The following is a 25784-nucleotide window of genomic DNA, read 5'->3' as shown; positions in this document are numbered from 1 at the left end:
TTATTATTATTATTATTATTATATCATGTTCAATTGAGTGTCATAATACATTTTTTAAATTATACATTATTATATTAATAAGAAACAAATATTAATATCATCAATTATTATTATTACATATTCGATTTAGTGGCATAATAACATAACTTAATTATATTAATATGAATCAATTAATTATTACTATGATAAATTATTTTAATTAATAACAACACAACAACAATAATAATAATTTAAATTTTATATATTATTATTATATAGTTATATACACACATTTTCTACTATATCATGATGGTTTGTTAAAGCAAATAATGATAATAATAATAATAATAATAATAATAATAATAATAATAATAATAATAATAATAATTATTATTATTATTATTAAAAATATATTTTAATTAACCACCATTTTAGTTGGTCGAACTATATATAGGCCAATAGCAGACAACCCCTTGCTTTCCAAGAAGTACCCTACTAACAATCGTACTAGCACGCCTGTGTCTGTCTGTGTGTATATTTTTTTTCATTCACGCCGGTCTCCATGAGAACCAAACACAGCTCTGGTTGAGTTTGTATGACTCAGTGGCCGGTGGTTTTCCTGCGCTCAGTGCGCGCGCTCTGGATATGTTCGGAACAGCTCTGTCACAGAGGCGCGCCCTGACGTAGCCACGCAGAAAAAAGGGCGTAGCACTTCCATAATGAGCCTCTTTAAAGCTGCTGCTCCATACACCACATTAATCTAGTCGCAGGGATCTGGACTTTGGAAATACGCAGTATTGTGACACGAGTCGCGCGCCTGCATTTCAGCGATTTCAACCAGTTTTTGTGGACTTACTTTCGCTTTGCTCGCAGTAAGTTGGATTTATATTGCAGTGCAAACGTACGTTGTGTGTTTATGAGTGTAAAAAAAGTTCGGAGTGAACCTGAGAGGAGGGTAAATCTTGCATACAGGTTAAGATAAGCCACTTTGATGACTTGGATCTGTTTTGCGCGTAAATTGATGGAGGACAGTTTACATTTTTAACGTACAGTTGTTCATAATAATTCATAAATATATCTTAGAAAGTTAATAAACTATACAATAAGTTTATTTTAAAAGACAGCATGCGCAGCAATCACTTTTCGACTGTTTAAAACGATGCTGTATTATAGCCTATTATATAGTTACATTATATTATAAAATAAAACTTCAATTAGCTACACAAAAATAAACAATACGTATTGATGTTTTAATTTAAAATAATCTAATTTCAAGAGCATCAACACAGTAAAGGCATATATTATAACTTTTAACTCGTCATTAATGTACTTTACCGATTTTTATACAGAACCATAAGGAAACATCATGCTGCTCCTCTTATTGGGAATCGTTGTTTTGCATGTGGCAGCACTGGTTCTGCTCCTCGTTTCCACTATAGTCAGTGTAAGTATAACTTTTTTTCTAATCCTCCATTTAAAGATCATCTATCTATCTTGTTAAAATGTTAATGTATGTGATAGACAACTTTTTAAATAAGATGCTATAGCTGAAGCAGAATATTGTGGATAGTTGCTAATAAATGTTGCATCCTTCAACAGGCATGGGTAGTGAACTCCACTAGCAGTTCAGACCTCTGGCTGAACTGCACCACAGCCACTGACCCATGTGGCACTGCCGACACTGGAGGTAGGACCCTAAAGTTATAAAGAACATATCTGCCTCGCCACAAAGAGTTAAATAAGTCAACCTTGGGCTTAATCCTGGCATAACTGTCAAAGCCCCTGTTTACCACACTTTCTGGTGGGTGTGCCCACTGTGTTTTGCCCTTTACACTGCCATCTAGGGGTGAGAATGCACGCGTGCAGTCTCAACCCACAACAGAGCCCTCTTCAACATCAGCTCATGCAGATTGTATAAATAGTCTGGTTGCCGGCTCTGAGCTCGGGCCCCTTGTTTGGGAGTGGAGTGCTGGGTTGCAAAGAGGCTTGAGAAACATATGGGGTGGGGCAGAGGTAGAGCATTCGAGCAGCGAAGATTTGGGCTGATCTGTGTGATGGCGCAGCATCAGATCGCTGCAGAGAGAACATGGCGTGATTAGAGTCACACCCACAGATCAAAATGCCAGCGATGGGATTGTTAACAATACAAGAATGAGATAGAATGAGAGAGTTTTACGAAAGGTTGTGCCTTTGGCTTCAATGGTTTCATGAAGAACTTTTAACATCAATCGAAACTTTTCATTCTATTAAAAAAAAAATAAGTAGAAAGGGGTATTTTAGATAAATATATATATATATATATATATATATATATATATATATATATATATATATATATATATATATATATATATATATATATATATGTGGATTTCTATGGTGTAATTTCCTGGTGCCTTTTGTTTTTAAAGGGATAGTTCACGCAAACATTAAAAATACCCATTTATTTATTCTTTCTTTTATGGTTTTAAATCTTTCTAAGTTTATTTTCTTGTTTGAGCACACAAAAGAAAATATTTTGAAGAAAGCTGGTTGCTGGAAAACTTATGTATTAGGAAAAAAGCCATGCTTGAGCATTTTTTAAAATACCTTTTTTTGTGTCCAACAAAAAAATTGAATCTCAGATGGGTTTTGAAGTAATAGGTGAATAAACGATAGTGGGATTTTAATTTTAGCGTGAACTATCCCCTCAAGAGTGTGTCTCGCATGTAAATATAACATGTATTTGCACACTGTATATTCCCAGTGGGATCGCTGTTCCATTATTGGCTGTTCTTAAAGGGTGAAATGATTATGTCATAGTTTTAGAGCGGGAAACGCCTCTCAGTGCTTTTTGGTAATGAGGCGGGTCCAGAATGCTTTTGCTGTGTTATTTCATAGCTCACAGTCAGTTGGCGTAGCACCTATAATGTGCTGTGTTTGTTTAGGGCGTGGTGTGAGGGAGGGCACATAGGGCTTTTCTGTCCTGCTCTCCTACGCTCTCTCACGTGTCGCTGCTTTGCTGCTGGAAAAAAAATGCTGTTTTTCTTTAAAAGTTTCCAGTTGCTTCTTAATGGGGTTTGTTTTTTATGGTCTTTTAAGCTGTACAGAGTTTTTCAGTGGTGCATGTAATGAATAGATTTGGCTACAGCTGGCATTTGCGTGCACAAAATAATGCTTTGTGTTCTCTGCTGCAAAGATGCATTTAAGGGATAGTTCATTCAATAATGATTATTCAGCTTATTCACCCTCTGCTTGTTACATTCATTCATTCTTTTTGACTTAGTCGCTTTATTAATCAGGGGTCACCACAGCGGAATGAACCGCAAACTTATCCAGCATATGTTTTACGCAGCGGCAACCCAACACTAGGAAACACCCATACACACTTATTCACACACATACCCTACGGCCAATTTAGCTTATTCAATTCACCTATAGCGCATGTCTTTGGACTGTGGGGGAAATTGGAGCACCTGGAGGAAACCCACGTGAACATGCAAACTCCACACAGAAATACCAACTGACCCAGCCAGGGTTCAAATCAGTGGCCTTCTTGCTGTGAGGTGATTGTGCTACCCACTGCGCCGCCGTGACGCCCCTGCTTGTTACACAATTTTCCTTCCTGTTGAATAAAGAGAAGATAGTTCGAAGAGTGTTGCAAACTGATATTGACATCAAAGTAGGACAAAAATGGTTTGAAAGTCAACAAGTAACCCTCATTAAACTTAATGTAAATGGGAACATTAAGTAACAGATCCGTAACTATTATTAGGTATATAAATCTAGTTAATTGAGAAATGAAAAAAAATTCAACATTCAAATATTAATATACACTTGATGGCCACTTTATTAGGTACACCATACTAGTACCTGGTTGGACCCACGTTTGCCTTCAGAACTGTTTTAATCCTTCATGGCATAGATTCACCAAGGTATTGGAATATTCCTCAGAGATTTTGCTCCATGTTGCCTTGATAGCATCACGCAATTGCTGCAGATTTGTTGGCTGCACATCCATGATGCGAATCTTCAGTTCCACCACATCCCAAAGATGCTGTATTGGATTAAGTTCTGGTGACTGTGGAGGCCAATTAAGTACAGGGAACTCATTGTAATACTAAAAAAAACAGTCTGAGATGATTTGCTTTTTAAGAAATGGTGTGTTATCCTGCTGAAAGTAGCCATCAGAAGATGATACACTTTGGTCATAAAGTGACGGACATGGTCAGCAACAATACTCAGGCAGATTGTGGTGTTGACACGATACTCAATTGGTACCAATGGGCCCAAAGTGTGCCAAGAAAATACCCCCTACACCATTACACCACCACAATTAGCCTGATTGGTTGATACAAGGCAAGGATCCATGCTTTCATGTTGTTGATGCCAAATTCTGACCCTACCATCCGTATGTCGGAGCAGTAATCAAGACTCATCAGACCAGGCAACATTTTTCCAATCTTCTATTGTCCAATATTGGTGAGCCTGTGTGAATTGTAGTCTCAGTTTTCTGTTCTTAGCTGACAGAAGTGGCACTCGCTGTCTTCTGCTGCTGTAGCCCATCTGCCTCAAGGTTCAAAATGTTGTGCATTTAGAGATGCTCTTCTCCTTACCTCAATTGTAAAGAGTGGGTATTTCAGTTAATATTGCCTTTCTATCAGCTCAAACTAATCTGTCATTCTCCTCTGACCTCAGACATTAACAAAGCATTTGCGCCCACAGAACTGCCGCTCACTGGATATTTTCTCTTTTTCAGACCATTCTCTGTAAACCCTAGAGATAGTTGTGCGTAAAAATCCCAGTAGATCAGCAGTTTCTGATATATTCAGATCAGCCAGTCTGGTACCAACCATGTCATGTTCAAAGTCACTTAAATTATCTTTTTTTTTTGCTTGGTTTAAACTGCAGCAGATTATCTTGAACATGTCTACATGCCTAAATGCATTGAGTTGCAGCCATGTGATTGGCTGATTGGAAATTTACATTAACTAGCAGTTGGACAGGTGTACCTAATAAAGTGGTCGGTGAGTGTATGTATACTGAATTAGAAAAACCCATAACTTAATGAACAACAGTGAATTTATCAATGCATTAAACATTCCTAGTCTAATGCATTTCTTAAATTGACTTGTCTTTAAATGAAAAGCCATCAGAAAAGAGTTTCTAGTAACGCAGACAAATGTAATGGCCATTTTTTATTTACTATATACAATGAACTTTATATGTTTTTTTATGTACACATCAGTCCTAAAAGTGTGATGCAAAATCACTCCTGCATGGCCAGGCAAAAATCAGAATTGTCATTTCCATCTTGGATTTGTAACCAAGTTTGAAACCATCCTAAGATCACCTGAATGCTGTAATTTACACTGGGAGTGATGCGGAACAGCTGGCGTGGCGAAGCTACTCAACACTGGCAGCTAAAGTATGCGTGAAATCCTATTCATCATCCTAATATAGAGAGCTGTTTCATGCACCAAACCGAGGTTATGAAGGTCTACTATTAGCGCACGTACTTGCACCCCTGTGTTATGTTTCCCCCGCTGCATATTTATCATCCGTTAAGCCACATTCTTCACACTCAGGACCATACATACCTCTCTAAATGCAAACACAAGGCCTTCCAAAACCAAATCTTCTGTCCTGAAATACACACGCATGACTGCTGACGGAAATACATAGGGTGTTGTCAAGTTCAAAACCAGTCCAGCCGCACTTTATATCAGGAAACTCCAAATGTCACAACTCTGAAGGAAGGAAAAGACAGTCTGTTTACTTCATGTGAGGATAGATAAACTGAGGGCAAACTTAGTAACAGTGAATATATAAACTGTGTGAGGGGATGTGCTGCTATTTTTGCTTCATTGTTGAGAGATAATTGAGAGATTTACTGTGTCATTTGTATTGTCTGGGTGCGGTAGCCCCTCATATATAGTATATGCAAACACTGATAGAAGAACACCAGTGTATTTATGGATGTATACAAGAATAGTCTCCTCACATGGTTTCTGATGAGTTGTCCTAAAAACAAATTCCATTTCTACATTTGTTTCCATTCTGAGATATTTTACAAGTGCAAACCAATGCCCTTTTAGGGTTATCCCTGTCTGCCTGCGCTTTATGGTTTTTCTGTTAATGAGATCATTGCTTGAATTTTGGATTGCCAATTCATCTCCAAAAAAAGTGCAAAGAAGTCAATTTGCTTCTGATCTTAAGTGTAGATTTTTCTAGGATTGAAATGAAATGTCGGTAAAATGTTTTACCAGATAAAGGTGAAATTTTTCTATATTCTATTTACAATAGACATTTAAATAATAATAACTGATTACTGAAAAAAAGATATTTTGGACAGACAGATAGATGGATGGATAGATAGATATAAATAAAGAAAAAAGATAAATCGTTTGGATGGATGGTTGAATAGGAATAAATAAAAATATTTAAGACAGAGAGACAGAAACAGGTATGGCTACGGAGAACGCGTGTTTATGCATGTGCAATACTGCAATTTGTCAACCGCAGTCACGCGATTTACTGCAGCTCTAAAGGCTGCCTTTTTCTGCGTTTTACGCAATAGCTACCAGGTGGCGCAAGGAACAACCGCTTTTCCATTGACTTAGTTGTCATGCGTATTTAGATGCGAGCATTTGTGTGCTAGAGCGCTCGGTTCAGCTGGGTTTCTTTATTTATAGATTTACTTTGGAGATGATGTATACATAATTGTATTCACATATAATTACAACAGAAATACATAAAACCAATATAAAAAAAAAAAAAAAAAAAAAAGCTATAGCAATTTACAGACCTGTAGCCAGCCTGGTGAAAGGTGTCGTTCTTTTATTCTCAAAAAGTGGGCTTTTTTGCAGTTATACCCCTCAGTTTCTATTTAACTATGAGATTTAAATATTGCATTTTAGTGACATTTTTTTTTTTTTTTTTTTTTTTTGCTGGATTAGCTAGTCAAAAATCATCATAACCATAATTTTTGATGTACTAAAATGTTTCCTAAAAACAGCAATTAAAAAACAAAACAAATTTATTACATCATATATCATTAGGATAAAATAGCAATCTGTTAAAGTTTTAAAGTAAAAAAAAAAAAAGTAGCCTACTATCATTCATTAGACGAAAAACAAACTGGCCTGCACATTCAACTGTCCTTAGTCACAATTTGGCCATTTCAATAAAAATGAATAATTAAAACATAATAATAATAATGTTATTAATAATACAATAATAATTAATTCGTTACATTTTTTCTAGCCTCTTTGGTTAAAAAAGTGCATTTGAAATTTCCTGAATATCAACAATAGCCAAAATATATTCAAATTAATTTAATATAGATTATAGGTAGGTAGGTAGGTAGGTAGGTAGGTAGGTAGATAGATAGATAGATAGATAGATAGATAGATAGATAGATAGATAGATAGATAGATAGATAGATAGATAGATAGATAGATAGATAGATAGATAGATAGATAGATAGATAGATAGATAGATAGATAGATAGATAGATAGATAGATTATAATTGGACTATCATTTGCATTGCTTCATGAGATTGCATGAGTACACCTTGTACCATAGCACAATCATATACAGTACCATAGCTGACAATTTTGACCAATTGTCATTTGTAATATTGTGATACTTGTCATAGCTGGTTCATGGTTTTTACTGCTTTACTTTTTTATTCTCAATGGCATGCGGTTATCCACTCTGGTTAATCTAATATTACAAATCTGAATCCGAGGGTCTAATTTTAGAACATGTTTCTTCTGTAGTGTAGAGTATTGGCTCTGATTTTGCTTTATTCTGTAGTAGACTGATCTTTTCGTAAAGCTGTGGTGGCTTGACAGTTGTAGTGGCTATAAGAAGAGCGGCAGACACAGCTGAACATGAGAGGAAAGAGATAGAGAGGTGGAAACCTGATGCTAAAGGAATGACCCTTGGATAAGAAATAGACATGCTGGACAACCCATGCATTCCACTGATTACTGCTTGGGCACGGAAGAGGGAGACTGAGATAGAAAAGAGATCAGCAACGACACGTTTGACATGTAGACACGCTTTACATAATCAGTGCTCTCATGTCATTCCAAACATGCATAACCTTCTTCTGTTGAATACAATCCATATACTAACTAGGGTTATCCTTCAGTGAACAAATAGTAGCCTATAAAAAAACAACAGTTCCTCTAGATTCCAACTATTCCAAAAGCTTGCACTGATGATACTGTATGAGTTCTTTATGAAACCATGCAGAACACATTAGCAGGTGGATTTTGCTCTTAGTTTTCTGATCTTATCAAAGGTCCACTTCTGGGATGCTCTCTTGCAGACCTCAGTTGTAACAAGTGGTTATCGAGTTTCTTGATTCACCTCTGACCTCTGGGATCAACAAGGCATTTCACAAACAAAACTGCTGATCAATGGATCATTTCTCTTTTTCTGAACATTCTGTATTTTAATTGTTCATCAAAATCCCAGTCGATTAATCCATATATCACTAGGGTTAAGGGTACACAATATTCATGGTGATCAGGTACAAGAACAATGTTTAGCTCCCTAATGAATCTTTCAGTAAACAAATAGTAGCCTATAAGAAAAACTCTACAGTTCTACATTCCCATTATTCCAAAAGCTTGCATTGATGTCAGGAGGAACCATACAGAACACATTAGCAGGTGGATTTTGCTTGTAGTTTTCTGATCTTATCAAAGGTCCACATTGTTCTGGGATGCTCTCTTGCAGACCACAGTTGTAACAAGTGGTTATCGAGTTACCTGATTCACCACTGACATCTGGGATCAACAAGGCATTTACATGAACAAAACTGCTGATCAATGGATAATTGCTCTTTTTCTGAACATTCTGTATTTTAATTGTTCATCAAAATCCAAGTAGACCAATCCATATTCTTCTTAGGGTTAGACCGTATCCATGGTGATCATGTACAAGATTAATGTTTAGTTCCTTAATGAATCTTTCTGTGAACAAATAGTAGCCTATAAAAAAAACCTACAGTTCTTCTACATTCCCACATTCCAAAAGCTTGCTATGATGTTATGACTTCTTTATGGAATCATACAGACCACATTAGCAGGTGCATTTTGCTAGTACCAGGTTTTCTGATCTCATCAAAGGTCGACATTGTTCTGGGATGCTCTCTTGCAGACCTCAGTTGTAACAAGTGGTTATCGAGTTACCTGATTCACCTCTGACATCTGGGATCAACAAGGCATTTACGTGAACAAAACTGCTGATCAATGGATCATTTCTCTTTTGAACATTCTGTATTTTAATTGTTCATCAAAATCCCAGTGAACTAATCCATATACTTATTAGGGTTAATGTTAGACCATATTCATGGTGATCATGTACAAGATCAATGTTTAATTCCCTAATAAATCTTTCAGTAAACAAATGCTAGCCTATAAAAAACAGTTCTATATTCCCACTAATCCAAAAGCTTGCTATGATGTTGGGAGTTACCATGCAGACCACATTAGCAGGTGCATTTTGCTAGTACCAGGTTTTCTGATCTTATCAAAGGTCCACATTGGTTTTGGATGCTCTCTTGCAAACCTCAGTTGTAACAAGTGGTTATCGAGTTACCTGATTCAACTCTGACATCTGGGATCAACAAGGCATTTCACAAAACTGCAGATCAATGGTTAATTTCACCTTTTTAATTATTTTTTTTTTTTAAGATTCTGTATTTTGATCATTCATCAACATTCCAGTAGATCAGCAGTCTGTGAAATACTCAGACAAGCTCATATGGCATCAATAAAACATGCCACATTCAAAGTCAGTTAATCCCATTTCTCCCCCATTATTATAGCTGTTTGAACATTTCTACAAGCCTACACAGAGTTGCTGCAAGTCTGACTAGCAATTTGCATTAATAAACAGTTGAAAATCTATGTTTTGGACCCCATTGTTTTTTCACTGTATGTGCAAAAACAGAAATAAAATGCGGCAAATATCTTCATGGTCAACAAAGAAAAATAATTGATTATATTTAAGCAAAGGGGTGGCATGAGCGCGTGAATGTGAATGTGTGGGTGCATGTTTCCCAGTACAGGGTTGTGGCTGGAAGGCCATCCGTTGTGTAAAACATATGCTGGAATAGTTGGCTGTTCATATTTGAGCATAGCAGTGGTAAAGCATAAACACTGAATCCTTTCAACATAATTGGACATACCAAAGGCAGAATACATACTAAACAATAAACTGAAACATCTGCCACGACATTCCTCATCAATCCCAAACTTCCACAAAGCAGACATACAGCACACTATTGACTTTCATTTGAATCAAGTACTTTTATTTCTATTTCAAATAAATGCTTCTGTTATATATATATATATATATATATATATATATATATATATATATATATATATATATATATATATATATATATATATATATATATATATATATATACAGTTGAAGTCACAATTATTAGCCCCCTTTATTTTTCTTTTTTAAATATTTCCCAAATTATGTTTAACAGAGCAAGGACATTTTTACAGTATGTCTGATAATATTTTTTCTTCTGGATAAAGTCTTATTTGTTTTATTTTGGCTAGAATAAAAGCTGTTTTTAATTTTTGAACACCATTTTATCGACAAAATTATTAGCCCCTTAAAGCTATATATTTTTTCGATAGGCTACAGAACAAACCATCATTATACAATGACTTGCCCACTTACCTTAACCTGCCTAGTTAACCTAATTAACCTAGTTAAGCCTTTAAATGTCACTTTAAGCTGTATAGAAGTGTCTTGAAAAATATCTAGTAAAATATTATTTACTGTCATTATTAAAGATAAAAAAATCAGTTATTAGAAATGAGTTATTAAAACTACTATGTTTATAAATGAGTTGAAATAATCTTCTCTCGCTGTTAAAAAGAAATTGTGGGAAAAATAAACAGGGGGCTAATAATTTAGGAGGGCTAATAATTCTGACTTTAACTGTATATTAAAATAGAAAAACAATATTACATCTTAGTAATGATCCACAATATTTTATACGTTCCATAATTAATATAAGAAATATTTGAACGTAATATTCAAATGTAATATTTAAAAGTAACATTTAAACGTTCAATAAGTTTTTAGTGAGCAAATGACACTTCAAACACTTTTAGAAAAATTATACCAACCTAAAACTTGTGGTCAGTAATGTACTCTTTGGCATTATTGGTTCAAATAGTGCAAAATTGTTCTTTGGATCGTTAAAGTATTTTTCAAACTAAAAAAAAAAAAAAAAAGTCCTTTAAAGAAATCATCCCTGAAAGGTTTTTTAGGGAACCAAAAGAAACTTTTCTACAGTATGTTATTGCTACAAAACCCTATTTTTGCCTTTATTTTAAAGATTGTGTGTGTACAAAACAGGTAAAATGTTTCCTACTATAGAGAAAATACTAATGCAAACATTTACTTTCTACTGTCCACACATGTAAGATGGTGGAATGGGCTCTAATGCAGGTTAAAAATGACACACGGGAGGCTTTTAAAGCCATCAAATGTAGGTAATATCGAGTTAATGGATCTCCTTGTAAGCTGCCGCGTTTTGGCCATGGGAAGTCAAGGCAGGATCAATATCAGGTGCTGGTAACCTGCTAAGAGCTTTTAGGAACAGAAAGCTCATTATGTGATTGCACAATGCATTAAGGGGTTCCTGGATCCTCCAGTGCTCTTTATGTCCATGAAACAGCCATTGAAACTTTAAATGCAACATATAGGCATTGGTATTTGGTGTTTTGTTTTTGCCAACTCGTTATCAATAATATATAGATGCCTAAGTGCATATCTCCAATTGCACAACTGGAACTAAGGGTACATCTGCTGTTATCGATCAAGAATAGCAGAAAGAAAAAAATAACAACGACCTGTCTGTAGCCCATTTGTGTTCATTCAAAATGACCATCCCATTCCCAGGAGCAAATGTGTTTTTTATTCCTGCAAAGCTCTAGAGGTTTTAGGACTAAGTGCACTAATATTTAAAAATTCTTTCTGTATTTCAGTTTGGATCCAGTCAGTCCAAGCCCTCATGATCCTTTCAGTCATCTTCAGCTTCCTGTCTCTCTTCTTGTTCTTTTGCCAACTCTTCACGCTTCAGAAGGGCGGTCGCTTCTTCCTCACTGGAGCATTCCAGATCTTAGCAAGTAAGTATTGTGGCATCTTGATGCGAACATGGCACTCGGAATCCACCATAATGGAAAATTTAGTTGATTACAATAATCAATAATAATAACCGATAACTCTCTTTAATTAGAAGTAGATAAGAATACATAGCCAAAAAAAAAATTTAAAAATCTAAACAAATGTAATACACAAGCAATTTTATTTTAAAAACTTAAATTAATTCAGATTTTTTTGATGTTTGTGTATTGTACAAGGGATGTAACGCAATGGATATAATAGCCGATACCATAACCGATAACTCTATAATTGGAAGCTAAGAACCAATACATGAGCCTGCAATTTTAAAAAAAATATTTGTAAGCCAATAACCCAAATGTAGACCAGTAAATAAATAAATAAATAAAAAATACGATACTTGATGTTAGCATGGCCCTAGGGTTGTCCTGAAATGTATATAATAGTTGATAACCTTAACAGATAACTCTTTAAATTTGGAAATCAAAAACCAATATATAGTCCAAAAAAATTCCAAACAAATACAAGTAATTTTATTTTAAACCTTAAATTTATTGTGACTTCTTGATGTTAGCATGGCATCAGGGATGCCCCTCGATGTATATAATAGCTGAAACCCATAACCGTTAATTCTGATAACTCTTTTAAGTCTTTTTATTTGGAAGCCGATAACAAATACATAGGTCAGTAAATTACAAACAAATACAATATACAGTACAAGCAATTTTATTTTAAAACCTTAAATTAATTGTGCAGCTTGATGTTACTGTAGCATGTCACTAGGGATGCACCGCAATGTATATAATAACCGATACCATTAAACGATAACTCTTTATATTTGGAAACCAATAACCAATACATAGGCTAGTAAATTCCTAACAAATACATTAAACAAGCAATTTTTTATTTAAAACTTTAAATTCATTGTGACATCTTGATTTTAGCATGGCACTAGGGTTGTCCTGCGATGGACATAATAGCGATATACCGATAACTCTTTAAATTTGGAAACCAATAACCAATACTTAGTCAGTGCTCGAAATTGCGACCATTTTGGCTGCATATGCACCTAAAATTTTATCTATGCGACCTCAAAATATATTTGGGAGCATTTGTGCGACTGCATAAAATTGATGTGATGCGAACAGTTTTCACAGCAAAATGTTTACCAAATGCATGGAATTAGGAGGCATTCAAGCATTAAGCATCTTAGCACCCAAAAACATTAAACGCAGCGCTCAGGAATGGTTTAAAACAGTTGATGTGAACTTGCTGCAGTAAACAAAGCCCGCAATGCCTGCCCTGCCTTCAAGCTCTTCTTAGCCACCACTCTTGGCCCACTGCTCTGGAACACAACGCGAATGGATTGGTTAATATCAGCTGTCAATCCCTCAGTTCCGATGACAAGGAGCTACAGTCACGAAAATGTAAAAGTCTGGATACGAGAGAATGAAAACAACACTGACAGATTTAATTTTAGAGAACACCTAAAGTTACATATAATGACACATCTGATTAGTGATCATTTAATGAATGTCAATTTAGCATTTACACTTTTCGAAGAGTGGATAAAAGACTTCCAGTGTTTAAAGTCCACTATGAAAATGACTAAAGAATTCACCGTAAAGCCGGTGGGACGGGGTTCTCAGGTAACGGTGATTGCCAATGAATCTACACATTAAGCACAAGATGTCCTACTGTTATTTAATCCTTCATTTAATCGTCACGATGCTGTCAGTTGTGGGACTGACACCACATTCACCATATTCACCACATTTAATAGTTGTTTTTTTTCAAGAGCATGCATTCAACGAGATGAAACTAATATTGCAGCTCATGAAAAGACTGTTATTGCTATTAAGATGACGCATGCAAATAATGAGTTATATGTCAATATCATCTGTGCAATATCAGACAGCACCCGTAAGAACAGCACAGTGATTATTGTTAATTCAGTTCATCTCATTCACGTCAAGCAGTGTGTGCAGGGCTGATGAGCATGCATGCATGCGGATTTTTGTTTATTTGTTAGTTGTGATTAGAGTGTTAATATATAACAGAATCTGTTAATATGAAATGTGTAGTAACGGTGCTCATAATTTTTGGTGGGTGTGACTAAATTTTGGTTGGTGATATTTTTGAAGTTAGGAGCACCTGTGCTACCAAGAAAAAAAAGTAAATTTCGAGCCCTGATAGTCCAAAAAAAATCCAAACAAATACAATATACAAGCAATTTTACTTTAAAACATTAAATTCATTGTGCAGCTTGATGTTAGAATGCCGCAAGGGATGCACCGCAATGTATATAATAGTCGATACCATTAAACAATAACTCCTTATATTTAGGAACTGATAATAACGAATACATACACCAGTAAATTCTAAACAAATACATTGAGCAAGCTATATTTTATTCAAACCCTAAATTCATTGTGACTTCTTGATGTTAGCAAGCCACTAGGAATGCACTGCAATGAATATAATAGCCGATAACCATAACCGATAACAATTTGAAGTGGTATTTGAACCATTGAACCATTAGTGGTAGCCTAATAACAAAACCTAAATGCAAACAAATACACAACTGATTGCATAATAGCAACCAAATATCCTTACAAAAAAAAAAAAGACATGACATTAGTTTTGTTGTTGACATGTCATGGAGATGCTGCATTTTATTACAAAACTACTAAAATCATTTTAATTTATCTCCAAAAGTGCCCAAATTTTTTTGGAAAACAAACAAGTTTGTGTGCAGTAAAGTTGTTTGACGTTTGCAAGACTTTCTTTAACGTCGATATTTTACCCAAAACTGAAAATCTGTTCACTATTTACTCCCCTTTAAGTGCTTCCAAACCTTTATGAATTGTTTTCATAAAAAAACAGAGCCAAAAACAAAGAAACCACAAGGAAACATCTGATTGTTCTTTCGCCAAAATCATGTGCAAATTGCTGTTTTCATCGTGTAAAAAGCACCAAACATAATGGCCAGCAGCACACACCTACAGTGGATCATCTAGCCTAAATAAACCATAATTTATTAGCCTCCTCATCAGGTGGATAACGATAATTGCAAAAACAACCATTATTCAATACCGATATGCCTAATATATTGATGTATACCAATACATTCTGCATAACTACAGGTATCCGTTTGACTGTTTGCAGATGCTAATGAGGCTGACATACATACATAGCATGCCAACAATCGCTCATTTAGTGAATGTTAATGAACCCAACGTGTTTGCAGCAAAAACAAAGAAGGAACTGTTTATGGAACTGATATTTGCTTATGCGTTTGAGTGAGTTGGCTCAGGTGATCTGAGATTAATTACCATTTATTAATAAAAGATCATCTACGAGACATCGACTGATCTCCTCTGTTCCTATGGAGGTGTATGTGCTCTCATTCACAGATGAAAAGACCTTTGGCCTTTGTCTTGTTAGTTTAATGAGTCTGCCATCTCTCATTAAGCCACAGACAGCGCAGGAAAGCCTTTAATGCGCTCAGCCGCAGTTATAGGCAAACTTCCTGCCGATAATTCGGTTATGATTTCTTAAGATTGAATAAGGCGAGCTATAAATAGACGAGGTCAACAAAGCGAGCAAGCATTTCTCTTCATTTATGGTAAACAATACGAGTAAGAGATCAAATCTGTCGCTAATGCGAACTGATAACTCTCATTAGAAATCATCAGGGATCAACAAAATCTAGAAAAACTAATGTCTGTGGAGATGTTCAGCCCTAGAGGTTCAAATTACTGACTCTATTGTGCATATTAAATGGGCATTTATAAGATACGCAGACGCTGAGTCAAAGCATTCAAACACATTTGGGAAATATGAAGTGCAATAGTTAACTGCGCTACATTTGTTTTTGTGGTAGTTTATGATGTATCTTGTTCAGATCACGCACCTTAAGCATTGTTTTAAGACCTAAAGGTGTAAAACAAGTCAGGGAGTGTCTGAAAAGTGCAAAATACTCAAATATCTATACGTTTACACATTTCTTCTATGACCGTAGCCTAATGTGAATTATAAAATGGCCCTTTTTTCAATACAAATTTATAATGTAGGGTCACACTATATTTTGATGGTCTCTTTGTTGAATTTAAGTTACATTGCATCTACATGATAACTAATTCTCATTAGATTATATGTAGACTGTTAGGTTGGGGTTAGTGTAGGTTGACATGTACTTGCAAAGTTTCTTATAGTCAGTTAAATGTCTGTTGAAGGAGCAGTATAAGCAGATATTAAGCAGACAGTCTACTAATAATCAACTAGACCATCAAAATAAAGTGTTACCCGATGTAACAGCCGGCTACCAATAGTTTTTGGGAAAAAACTCAAAGGTTTGGAACCATGTGAAGTTGAGTAAATAGGTAACACGTTCTCATTTTGGGGTTAACTATCACCTTAAAATTGAAGAAAATAGCCAAAAGTCGATTATAAACAACTTTACTGCACACAAACTTATTTGTCTTCCAATTTTCCATTTTGTGTCCAACCATTTCTTCTGTGATTCTTCTGTGATTATAAAATGGTAAGTATTTTAAGCACCAAATATGTGAAACTTGAAATGGTGATCCTAACATAAGCAAAAATAGGGAGTGTCTCAAAAAATACAGTATGAAAGCAATGTTTTAACAACCAAAAATGTATTAGAAATGTAATATTTCTTCATGTATTTTTTCAAGTCGAAATTCTAATCATTTTGATTTTAACCAATTCCAAACTACATCATTACCAATAAAAATATTAATTTTGCATGGGAAATAATATGCTTTAAATATTGACTTGAATATGAACTGAATGCTATCATAATGTATCTTTTGAGACACTCCCTGCACATGTTAAGAACACCTTTTCAAGTTTTATATCTTTGGTGCTTAAAATACTTACCATTTTATAATCACAGAAGCATCACAGAAGAAATGGTTGAACAGAAAATGGAAAATTGGAAGACAAATAAGTTTGTGTGCAGTAAAGTTGTTTATAATCGACTTTTGGCTAAAATAATTACACATTTGAATACTATCGTTATTACTTTAAGAATTAGGCTTTGATGCGAGTGAGCTGAAAATGACAGAGCATGAGCTGCCTCTATTTTGCAATGAAACATCATTAAAGCATAGGTGTCAAAGTCAATTTCTGGAGGGCCACAGCTCTGCACAGTTTTGCTCTAATCCTAATCAAAAAAGCTGATCCAAATAATCTAGGTGTTCAAAATAATCTTAAACAGCTTTATTAATTGCATAAATCATAACACCCATGATTTAAAAGGATGATTCACCCAAAATTGACATTTTTATAATCACTTGCTCACCCTCCACTTTTTTCAAACCTGTTTGAATTCCTTTCTTATATTAAACACACAAGAAGATACTTTGAAAAATGTTGTTCTGATATGAAAGTCAACGGCCACCAACATTCTTTCTTTTTCTTTTGAGTTCAACAGATAGGATGAAAAAACAATTCATAAAGCACATGAAGGGGAGAAAATAGTGAACAGATTTTCATTTTTGGGTAAACTATCGATTTAACGTTAAAGAAAGTCTTACAAACGTCAATAACTTTACTGCACACAAACTTGTTTGTTTTCCCAAAAAATTGGAGCAATTTTGGAGATAAATTAAAAAGATTTTAATAGTTTTGTAATAAAATGCAGCATCTCCTTGACATGTCAACAACAAAACTAATGTCATGCATTTTTTTTGTAAGGATATTTGGTTGCTTTTGTGCAAATGAAGAGTTCAGATGAAAAAAAACCTTAAGTGCCATCTGCAATTTCCTTCTAAAATTAGCATTTTTCACAGCCTCCTATGTTTATGTTCAATTATTTCACATTAAAGCCAATAAATATAACCTATTCTGTGTCATAAAAGTAAAATTACTGAGCCTCCACAAATTAGCACCTGAGAAAAATGCTCAGTTTAGAAGAAACGTTTTTTGGCATCTGAACTTGTCAGATATTGACATACAGTAAATTTGTGACAGTGGAAACATTTTCAGGATGTCTGAATTGATCTTTTTTAGAAATTAAAATATTTGGGGCAACTTAGAGAGACTTTGCAGATCATAATATATACAAATAGCTACACTGTTAAACAACAACAACATCATTTTTCAGTTTATTTCCAGCAGCTGGGGTGCCGGAGCAAACACGTAAAATTATGGCTGTTAAATTACAGAAATTTACCGTAGAAAAACAGAGGTTGAATTAAAGAAATTTTAATTTGAGTTTTTTTGTAATTTAATGCCTGTTATTTTACAGTAAATTTCTGTAATTTAATGGCTGTTATTTTATGTTTTTTTTTTTTTCGGCACCCTAGCTGCCGGAAGTAAAATTACAGATTTTTTAACAGTGTATACAACACACACACACACAAAAAAAGAAAATATATGCATCATAGGATATGCCACAGCCATGTCACCCTGCAGCCCAAGACCGGTTAGTCACTGAAGCTAAGCAGGGCTGAGCCTGGTCAGTACCTGGATGGGAGACCACTAGGGAACACTAGGTTGCTGTTGGAAGTGGTGTTAGTGAGGCCAGCAGGGGGCGCTCAACCTGTGGTCTGTGTGAGTCCTAACGCCCCAGTAAAAGTGAAGGGGACACTACACTGTCAGTGGGCGCCGTCTTTCGGATGAGACGTTAAACCGAGGTCCTGACTCTCTGTGGTCATTAAAAATCCCATGGCACTTCTCGTGAAAGAGCAGGGGTGTAACCCCGGTGTTCTGGCCAAAGTCCTTCTATCGGCCCTTACGATCATGGCCTCCCAATCATCCCCTTCCACCGAATTGGCTCGATCACTGTCTCTCCACTCCACCAATAGCTGGTGTGTGGTGAGCGCACTGGCGCCGTTGTCCTGTGGCTGCCGTCGCATCATCCAAGTGGATGCTGCACACTGGTGGTGGTGTGGAGAGACCCCCCCCCTCATGATTGTGAAGCGCTTTGGGTGTACGGCCATACACAATAAATGCGCTATATAAATACACATTACATTTACATTACATAGGAGTCCTTTAAGTAAATACTAAGTATTTGGGATGTAATGAAGAAAATGTATTACCAGAACTCTTTACCGAATACTGTGCGCGCCACACATGCTTGATCATTCGTTTCATACTGAGGGCTTTTAGAGTTGATATCTGCGTCTCAGATCACAGAGGATGAACACTAATTGAAAGCTAAATGTCAGAGGAGAGTCGAGGGTGTAAACAGCACAAAGGCAGACAGTTACAGGTGCCTACTGACTTGGCACTGGATACACAGACGCTGCCACAAGAGGAAATGTCAAGCCTGGCACTCTGGAGGAGGTCTGTGGTCCGTCTGACGTAAAAGAACATGCTGAAAGTGTCTCGTCATATTTACTCCCTCGCATGCAGACTAAATTGTCAAGCCTAAGCCAAAAAAACTTTGAGTGTGGTGACCATTATTGGTAAGCGATGAGTATGTTTACATGGACACCAATAATCCGATTTGAATACAATCAAGACTATACTCTTTAAGAGTCTAGATTAGGAGTCTACCTATCAATTTTTGGTCAATTTAATCCGATTAAGGTATTACTCAAACTAATCAGAAATTGATTTAATATAAGTGGAGTATGCTGATTTTGTTGTAGTGCAGTACAGACATGTAAGCACCGCAATCAAACTATTACTGTCGTCTAGGATTTGCGACAGGATAGTCTATATACACACGGATGTTTGACAATATTCTCTGCACCTACAGTCAGTAAAGAACCACAGACACCTCCATCGTGAAATGCAGAGGTGCAGAGAAATGCAGTTCAAACTCACATCCAATATCTCATTTGTCACGGGGGACATGCATGAAATGTTCCCGAATGAAATTGAAATTGCCAAACTGCAGGTAAAGTCGAAAAATTAGAAGTGAAACAGCAAATAATGTCCATAAATGTAGTCACTCTGTGAGTTTCCTTGTTTTTACTAGCTGTAAACTAAAATTATTTTCAATTATATGACCATTTTTACAATGTAAGAGAATAAAGAATGCTTTAAAGTTCTTAGGTAGACTACCGTTGAAAAGGTAGAGGTCAGTAATATGTTAAATAAATTTATTCAGTGAATTATTAGTTTTAAATTATTCAGTAAAGCATTAAATTGACCGTGAAAACTTTATTTGTAAACCAGTGTTGTTGCTTTGAACTTTGTATTCATTCACATTTTCTTGGTTCAAATAGTAAAGTAAACACAAAATAAAAATAGTAAACACAAAAAAAACCTAAAAAAAATAAAATAAAAATAAAGCTCCATACTAACATATTAGAATGATTTAGGAATGATAATGTGACAAGTTAAAATATAGTAAATTCAATACGTTTTCAATTATAATTTTAATAAATATTAAAATAGAAAAATGTTGAAAAGTTTTTTTTTTCAAGACAAGAATTTTTTGAGAAAATAAATGCAGCCTCGGAGTATAACTAAAAGTGTCATTTTTATATTGTTTATTCCACCTTTTTTAACAGTATTATGGCTTTATATCATATAATTTGTGACATTATATCACAAAAAGCATGAAATATAATAGTGAAATATTAAATAGTGTGAGCATTATGTAATGACTAAAAAAATTAAACGTTTATAAAATCTTAATATGGAAGAAATGTAAAACAAAATTGGAGTTCTTGTAAAATAAAAGTTACATATGGTAACATCATGTACTATTTATTTATTTATTTATTTATTTATTTATTTATTTATACAGGGACAATGTACAACATGACATGTTGTGCCAGAGTCCCCGGGCAGGAAGTTGTAACAAGTTTAACAATATAAAAAACAAAAATGTACAATATACACTTACAGTACAATACAATACATCATAGCCAATAAAATTAATTCAAATCAGTGGTTGCATATTTGATTTTCTTTAAGCCAACCTTTAAGGGCAGTTTTAAAACTATTAAAAGTGGTACTCTGATATGTGCTGGTATTTTATTGCATCTCTCTGCTGCTCTGATTAAAAAAATAAAAAAAAAATAAAAAAAAATCATTGTTCAAAAACAGTTCCCTTGAGTTTAACTAAACAATCACCTCTAACTGATGACCTAGTCTGTCTTATATTATCCTTGCAGACAATTACATATTGTTTGACAGCTGGTGGTGCAAGATCATTACATATTTTATATACGCATCAGCATACAATAAAAACTTGTTGAATGTTAGTAATTTATGTTGTTCAATACAGTTTCATCAAAGATAGCTCCTTAGCTTTTTAGCTTTTTATTTACAGTTTGCTTATAAATAATATACAATGGTTTTAATGTTGTAATCTTCATGTGGGACCTGCTTGTAGCACAATAAGATAAAAGAGGCAAAATCATTGTATTTATAAAAAAGTTTAGCGGCAGCCATAACTGATGCCTGATGTTTCTAAAAATCCTCAGGCTTGCTCTAGCACTTTTGTAAACCTTCTTAATGTGTTTTTTATTTTTATTTTAATTGAAATTAGAGTCAATTATTATACCTTAATATTTAAAATGATCAACAATATTTATTACTTCTCTATTAACTAAAATATCTGAGCAATGCTCCTCATTTATCTTGATTGTAAAAACATTCCCACAGTTTTACTTACATTGAGGGTCTGAAACTTTTTTGAGTGCAGCAGTAAGTTTATTAGCAGCTATACAGTATATATACACAGGGCGGATTTAACCAATAAGCAAGATAAGATGCCGCTTAGGGCCCCAGGAAATCTTTGGGCCCCCAAATAAAAATCAAGAAGTATAAATTATACCTGTAAATTATACATACCATCATTTACTATCAAATTTTGTATGATGAGTGACTAAAAAAAATAATGTTTAATGTTTATTACATCTGCAAATGTATCCCCCACTCTCAATTATGGAGAAGTCCAGCAGTCAGATTAGGTAAATAATAGATATCATTTTAGTTGTGAATTCATTTTAAGAAAACAAATCGTTTAATTTTTTTTTACAAGATGCTCTACATGTTGTTATTAATATTTTGCATGAAGACAAAATGTTGAAAAGGAGTGATATACGAAAAAAACAACAATAACAACTGAAAAGTAAATCAATTAAAGTACAAGAGGTGCATTAACTTTTGGGCCCTATGGCTGAAATTGCTTAGGGCCCCCAAATCACTAAATCCACCCCTGTATATGTATACATGTTAAATAGTAATTAATAACTAATGTATAAGAACTAAATAATAATAATACAATTCAATATATATTTTTTATTTACCCTTGTACTCTTTTCGCAGGTCTTTTCGTTATGTGCGGAGCCATCATTTACACTGTAATGAACCATGAATGGGTCCATGAGTCATTAAACTACGGCTTCTCCTACATCCTGGCCTGGGTGGCCTTCCCTCTGGCGTTCATAAGCGGGTTAATCTATGTCATTTTGAGGAAACGAGAGTGAGGTGGCATTACCCTCTAGTGGCGCCACATTGGAAATACAGCTTTAAAGCCAAAGAATCGCACTGCATCCACAGAGAAGTGAAATCCCGCAGTATCTTCTTCACCCCGGGGGTCAGTTCAGATCAAGCCCACTGCCACCCCCCGAAAAAAGACATATTCAATACTGTCATCGTCTGAAGATGTATATAGTATCTATGGTTTAAAACCTATTTATAACACTTTTTACATGTATGTACATAGTATTTTATGTTGGCTCTGTTGACAAAGAACTTCTGAAGAGCTTTTGTTTTAGCTAATGAAGTGCCTCGAGTGTGTGTTTGTCGCAGAAATGTGCATTTGCCATAATGTGTGTTTTTTTCCTTTCCAAAAAATACTTATAACAATGTTTCTGATGTATTTTAACCAAACGTGCATGTATTACATGTTAGGGATTACTGAAAAGGAACAGTTGCATTGAGAATTCATAGATGAAGTAGCTTAAATACCACGGTTAGATCTGTATTTTTTTTAAAGATAGATTTACTTTGTTTTTCCAACAAAAAAATGGTGCTATGTATTTGCCATTCCTTTAGCTAATAGCCATTTAGCCTTTATATACAAGGGCGTAACATGACTGAGAGCCAAAATCAGAATGCCATTGAATATATATATTGTGCTTGTGCCTATAACACAAAACTGTATATACATAGTAGCTACTCACCAAAAATACTTTCATTTTATAATAAAAGAAACAAAATGTGTTCTTAATAACGTTGTTAGATTTGGGAGATCGTAATAAAATCGTAAAAACAAAGAGGATTTATTGGTTTTAGTTACTTATAAGAGCAGTATTAGCAACAGGATTTGAGAGATATTGTAATAAATATTGTGTGATAATTGACTGTAAAACCCAATAAGTTAAGGTAACTTAAACCATTTGAGGAAACCAATTGCAACAAACCATTTAAGTTCAAAAGTTAATCCTAATGAGTACTGTGAACTTAATCCATTTGAGTAAATGGAGCAATTTAAGCACAGTAAAACCGGATAATCGAAGATAACTCAAACCAATTGAGTACTATAAAACTCAAGTTAAGGCAACTCTGGTTTAATCAAACCATTTGCAACAAATCATTTGAGTTAAAAACTAATCTATATGAGTACTGTGAACTTCATTTAAGTTGAAGCAATGCGGTATTTAATTAACTCATTACCTTCAACACTGAGTTCAATACTCTTTTCAAATGAGTAGAATTAGCTTGCAGTCAATTTGAGTAAACTACACTCAAATTGATAAAGTTGACTTGGGTTTTACAGTGTTTCGCATTCAACTCCAACTACACTTTGACGGGTTTGACCAGGCTTTCATTGGGCATTACATAATTCAACAGTTGAGACGAACGCCCTGCATATTCATCATGAAATATGAAGGAATTTACAATACTGTACAGTATGTTATTATATAATATCCATAAACACTTACTTAAAAAGCATCAAGTGGCAGTTTTGTTATGAAATGCGGACATGACGGTGGATGGATGCATCGTAACATCTGCATGCATTGGTAAATTGTCGAGTACTTGAAATATAACAATTGCTGCGATGTCTATACGATGCTCAACTCACAGAACTCACAGTCATTCACAACGTACTGTAATAGCATGTGATTGTATTAAAAGAAAAACATATTACTTACAACTAAAGGCCCTATTCTGAGGACCATGTATTAGATTGCTTTTCCTGCAACACCAAAAACAATAAATGATGTTTTGTTATGAGATGATGTTGCCTGTTTTTATGGTTGATGAATGCCTAAATCCCATTGTTTTTGTTTTTATCTGTGACTGAACAAACAAGAATCATTTATTTTACCCACAAAAAAATTATTTTGAAACTTCCCAGCAAGCACTTTTTGTTTTGAAAAGATGTCTAATAGACATCTAAACATGGTCGTCTTGGCTAAAACAAGGCTAAATTTGGGCTGTCAGTGAAAAATAGATGTAAAGAATAGGCCAAAACTAGACTAGTCATTTACTAAACAGAAATGAAGGACTACACATATCAGTCTGTCTATTTGATGACTAGTCTAGTTTGGGCTATTAGATTTTCACTAACAGCAAAAGTTTGGCCTTGTTTTAGCTAAAATGTCTGCGTTTAGACATCTATTAAACACAAAATTGTTGGCTGGGTTATTTCTTTCATGTATTAAGGGATTTCTGTATTTAGCGATTGATAACCCCCTTTAAAAATAGCAGTATATAATCTATTTGTGGACCAGCACTACAAGCCTATTGCATGTGCTCATTTAACAACACTAGCATGAACTTAAAACCGCAATCGTTACTTGACATCAATCTGACGTTAATATCTGAACGTTCATTTAAATGGCCTAAATCATTGTAAACTGTAATATTTGTATGTCATTTCTGAAAACAGCTGTACTGTACGTCATGTCTGAAGGAGTATGAGCTCTGATGAAGACTGTTCATTCACTCGAACCCATCTCTGTGCCTCGCTTCTCTTATCAAAGCTTGTGTTTGTGTGTTTATTAAAAGCTGTTAAAAATAAATTATGCTTGCCAGACAACTGTCTCTATTATTGCTTAATTTTCCTCACAAAAACTGACAAATATAAAATATTTACAGTTGAAGTCAGAATTAATAACCCCCCTGAATTATTAGCCCCCCCGTTTATTTTTTTCCCTAATTTCTGTTAATGGAGAGAAGATTTATTTAACACATTTCTAAACGTAATAGTTTTAATAACTCGTCTTTAATAACTGATTTATTTTATCTTTGCCATGATGACAGTACATAATATTTGATTAGACATTTTTCAAGACACTTCTATACAGCTTAAAATGACATTTAAAGGCTTAACTAGGGTAATTAACTAGGTAGGTTAGAGTAATTAGGCAAGTTATTGTATAATGATGGTTTGTTCTGTAGACTATCGAGAAAAAAAGGGGCTAATAATATTGAACTTTAAATGTTTTTTTACTGATTTTACTCTAGCCAAAATAAAAGAAATAAGACTTTCACCAGAAAAAAAAAAAAAAAAAAAAACATTATGGGATCATACTGTGAAAATGTCCTTACTCTGTTAATCATATTTTGGGAAATATATATAAAAAAATAATAATAATAATTTAAAGGGGATTTAATAATTCTGATTCTAACAATACAATTGTAAGGTTTTTATATATATTTTTATTTAAATGCAATGTTGTTTTTACTAAAA

At 34.5% G+C, this 25784-nt stretch overlaps 1 protein-coding gene and 1 long non-coding RNA gene across 12 annotated transcripts in view; one reads left to right on the top strand and one right to left on the bottom strand.

The window, feature by feature from the left end:
- LOC108191741 (uncharacterized) overlaps positions 1–25784 on the bottom strand; it is a 197626-nt gene that overhangs the window by 77325 nt on the left and 94517 nt on the right. For 2 of the 11 annotated variants that reach the window (XR_015504425.1, XR_015504418.1), the window contains exon 4: positions 5559–5708. The exons of the other annotated variants lie outside the window; for them this stretch is intronic. This is a non-coding gene — a long non-coding RNA (uncharacterized LOC108191741). The remainder of the gene's footprint in view (positions 1–5558; positions 5709–25784) is intronic. 11 annotated transcript variants of the gene reach the window in all.
- pmp22b (peripheral myelin protein 22b) lies at positions 737–25130 on the top strand. Its single transcript, NM_001040355.2, has 5 exons — positions 737–851; positions 1329–1423; positions 1579–1666; positions 12004–12144; positions 22406–25130. Exons 2-5 carry the CDS (start codon positions 1346–1348, stop codon positions 22564–22566), a joined length of 468 nt encoding a protein of 155 aa, NP_001035445.1. The 5' UTR covers positions 737–851; positions 1329–1345; the 3' UTR covers positions 22567–25130.

Source organism: Danio rerio, chromosome 12 (assembly GCF_052040795.2).
Source record: "Danio rerio strain M-AB ecotype USA chromosome 12, GRCz13ab, whole genome shotgun sequence".
Classification (NCBI taxonomy): domain Eukaryota; kingdom Metazoa; phylum Chordata; class Actinopteri; order Cypriniformes; family Danionidae; genus Danio; species Danio rerio.
This window is presented reverse-complemented; position numbering and strand designations above follow the sequence as displayed.

Bases quoted from the DNA above. Each gene is read 5' to 3' on its own strand.
- pmp22b (NM_001040355.2), top strand. From the start codon at position 1,346: ATGCTGCTCCTCTTATTGGGAATCGTTGTTTTGCATGTGGCAGCACTG. The intron at 1,424-1,578 runs GTAAGTATAACT...ATCCTTCAACAG, and splicing joins TCGTTTCCACTATAGTCAGT to GCATGGGTAGTGAACTCCAC. The intron at 12,145-22,405 runs GTAAGTATTGTG...CTCTTTTCGCAG, and splicing joins AGCATTCCAGATCTTAGCAA to GTCTTTTCGTTATGTGCGGA.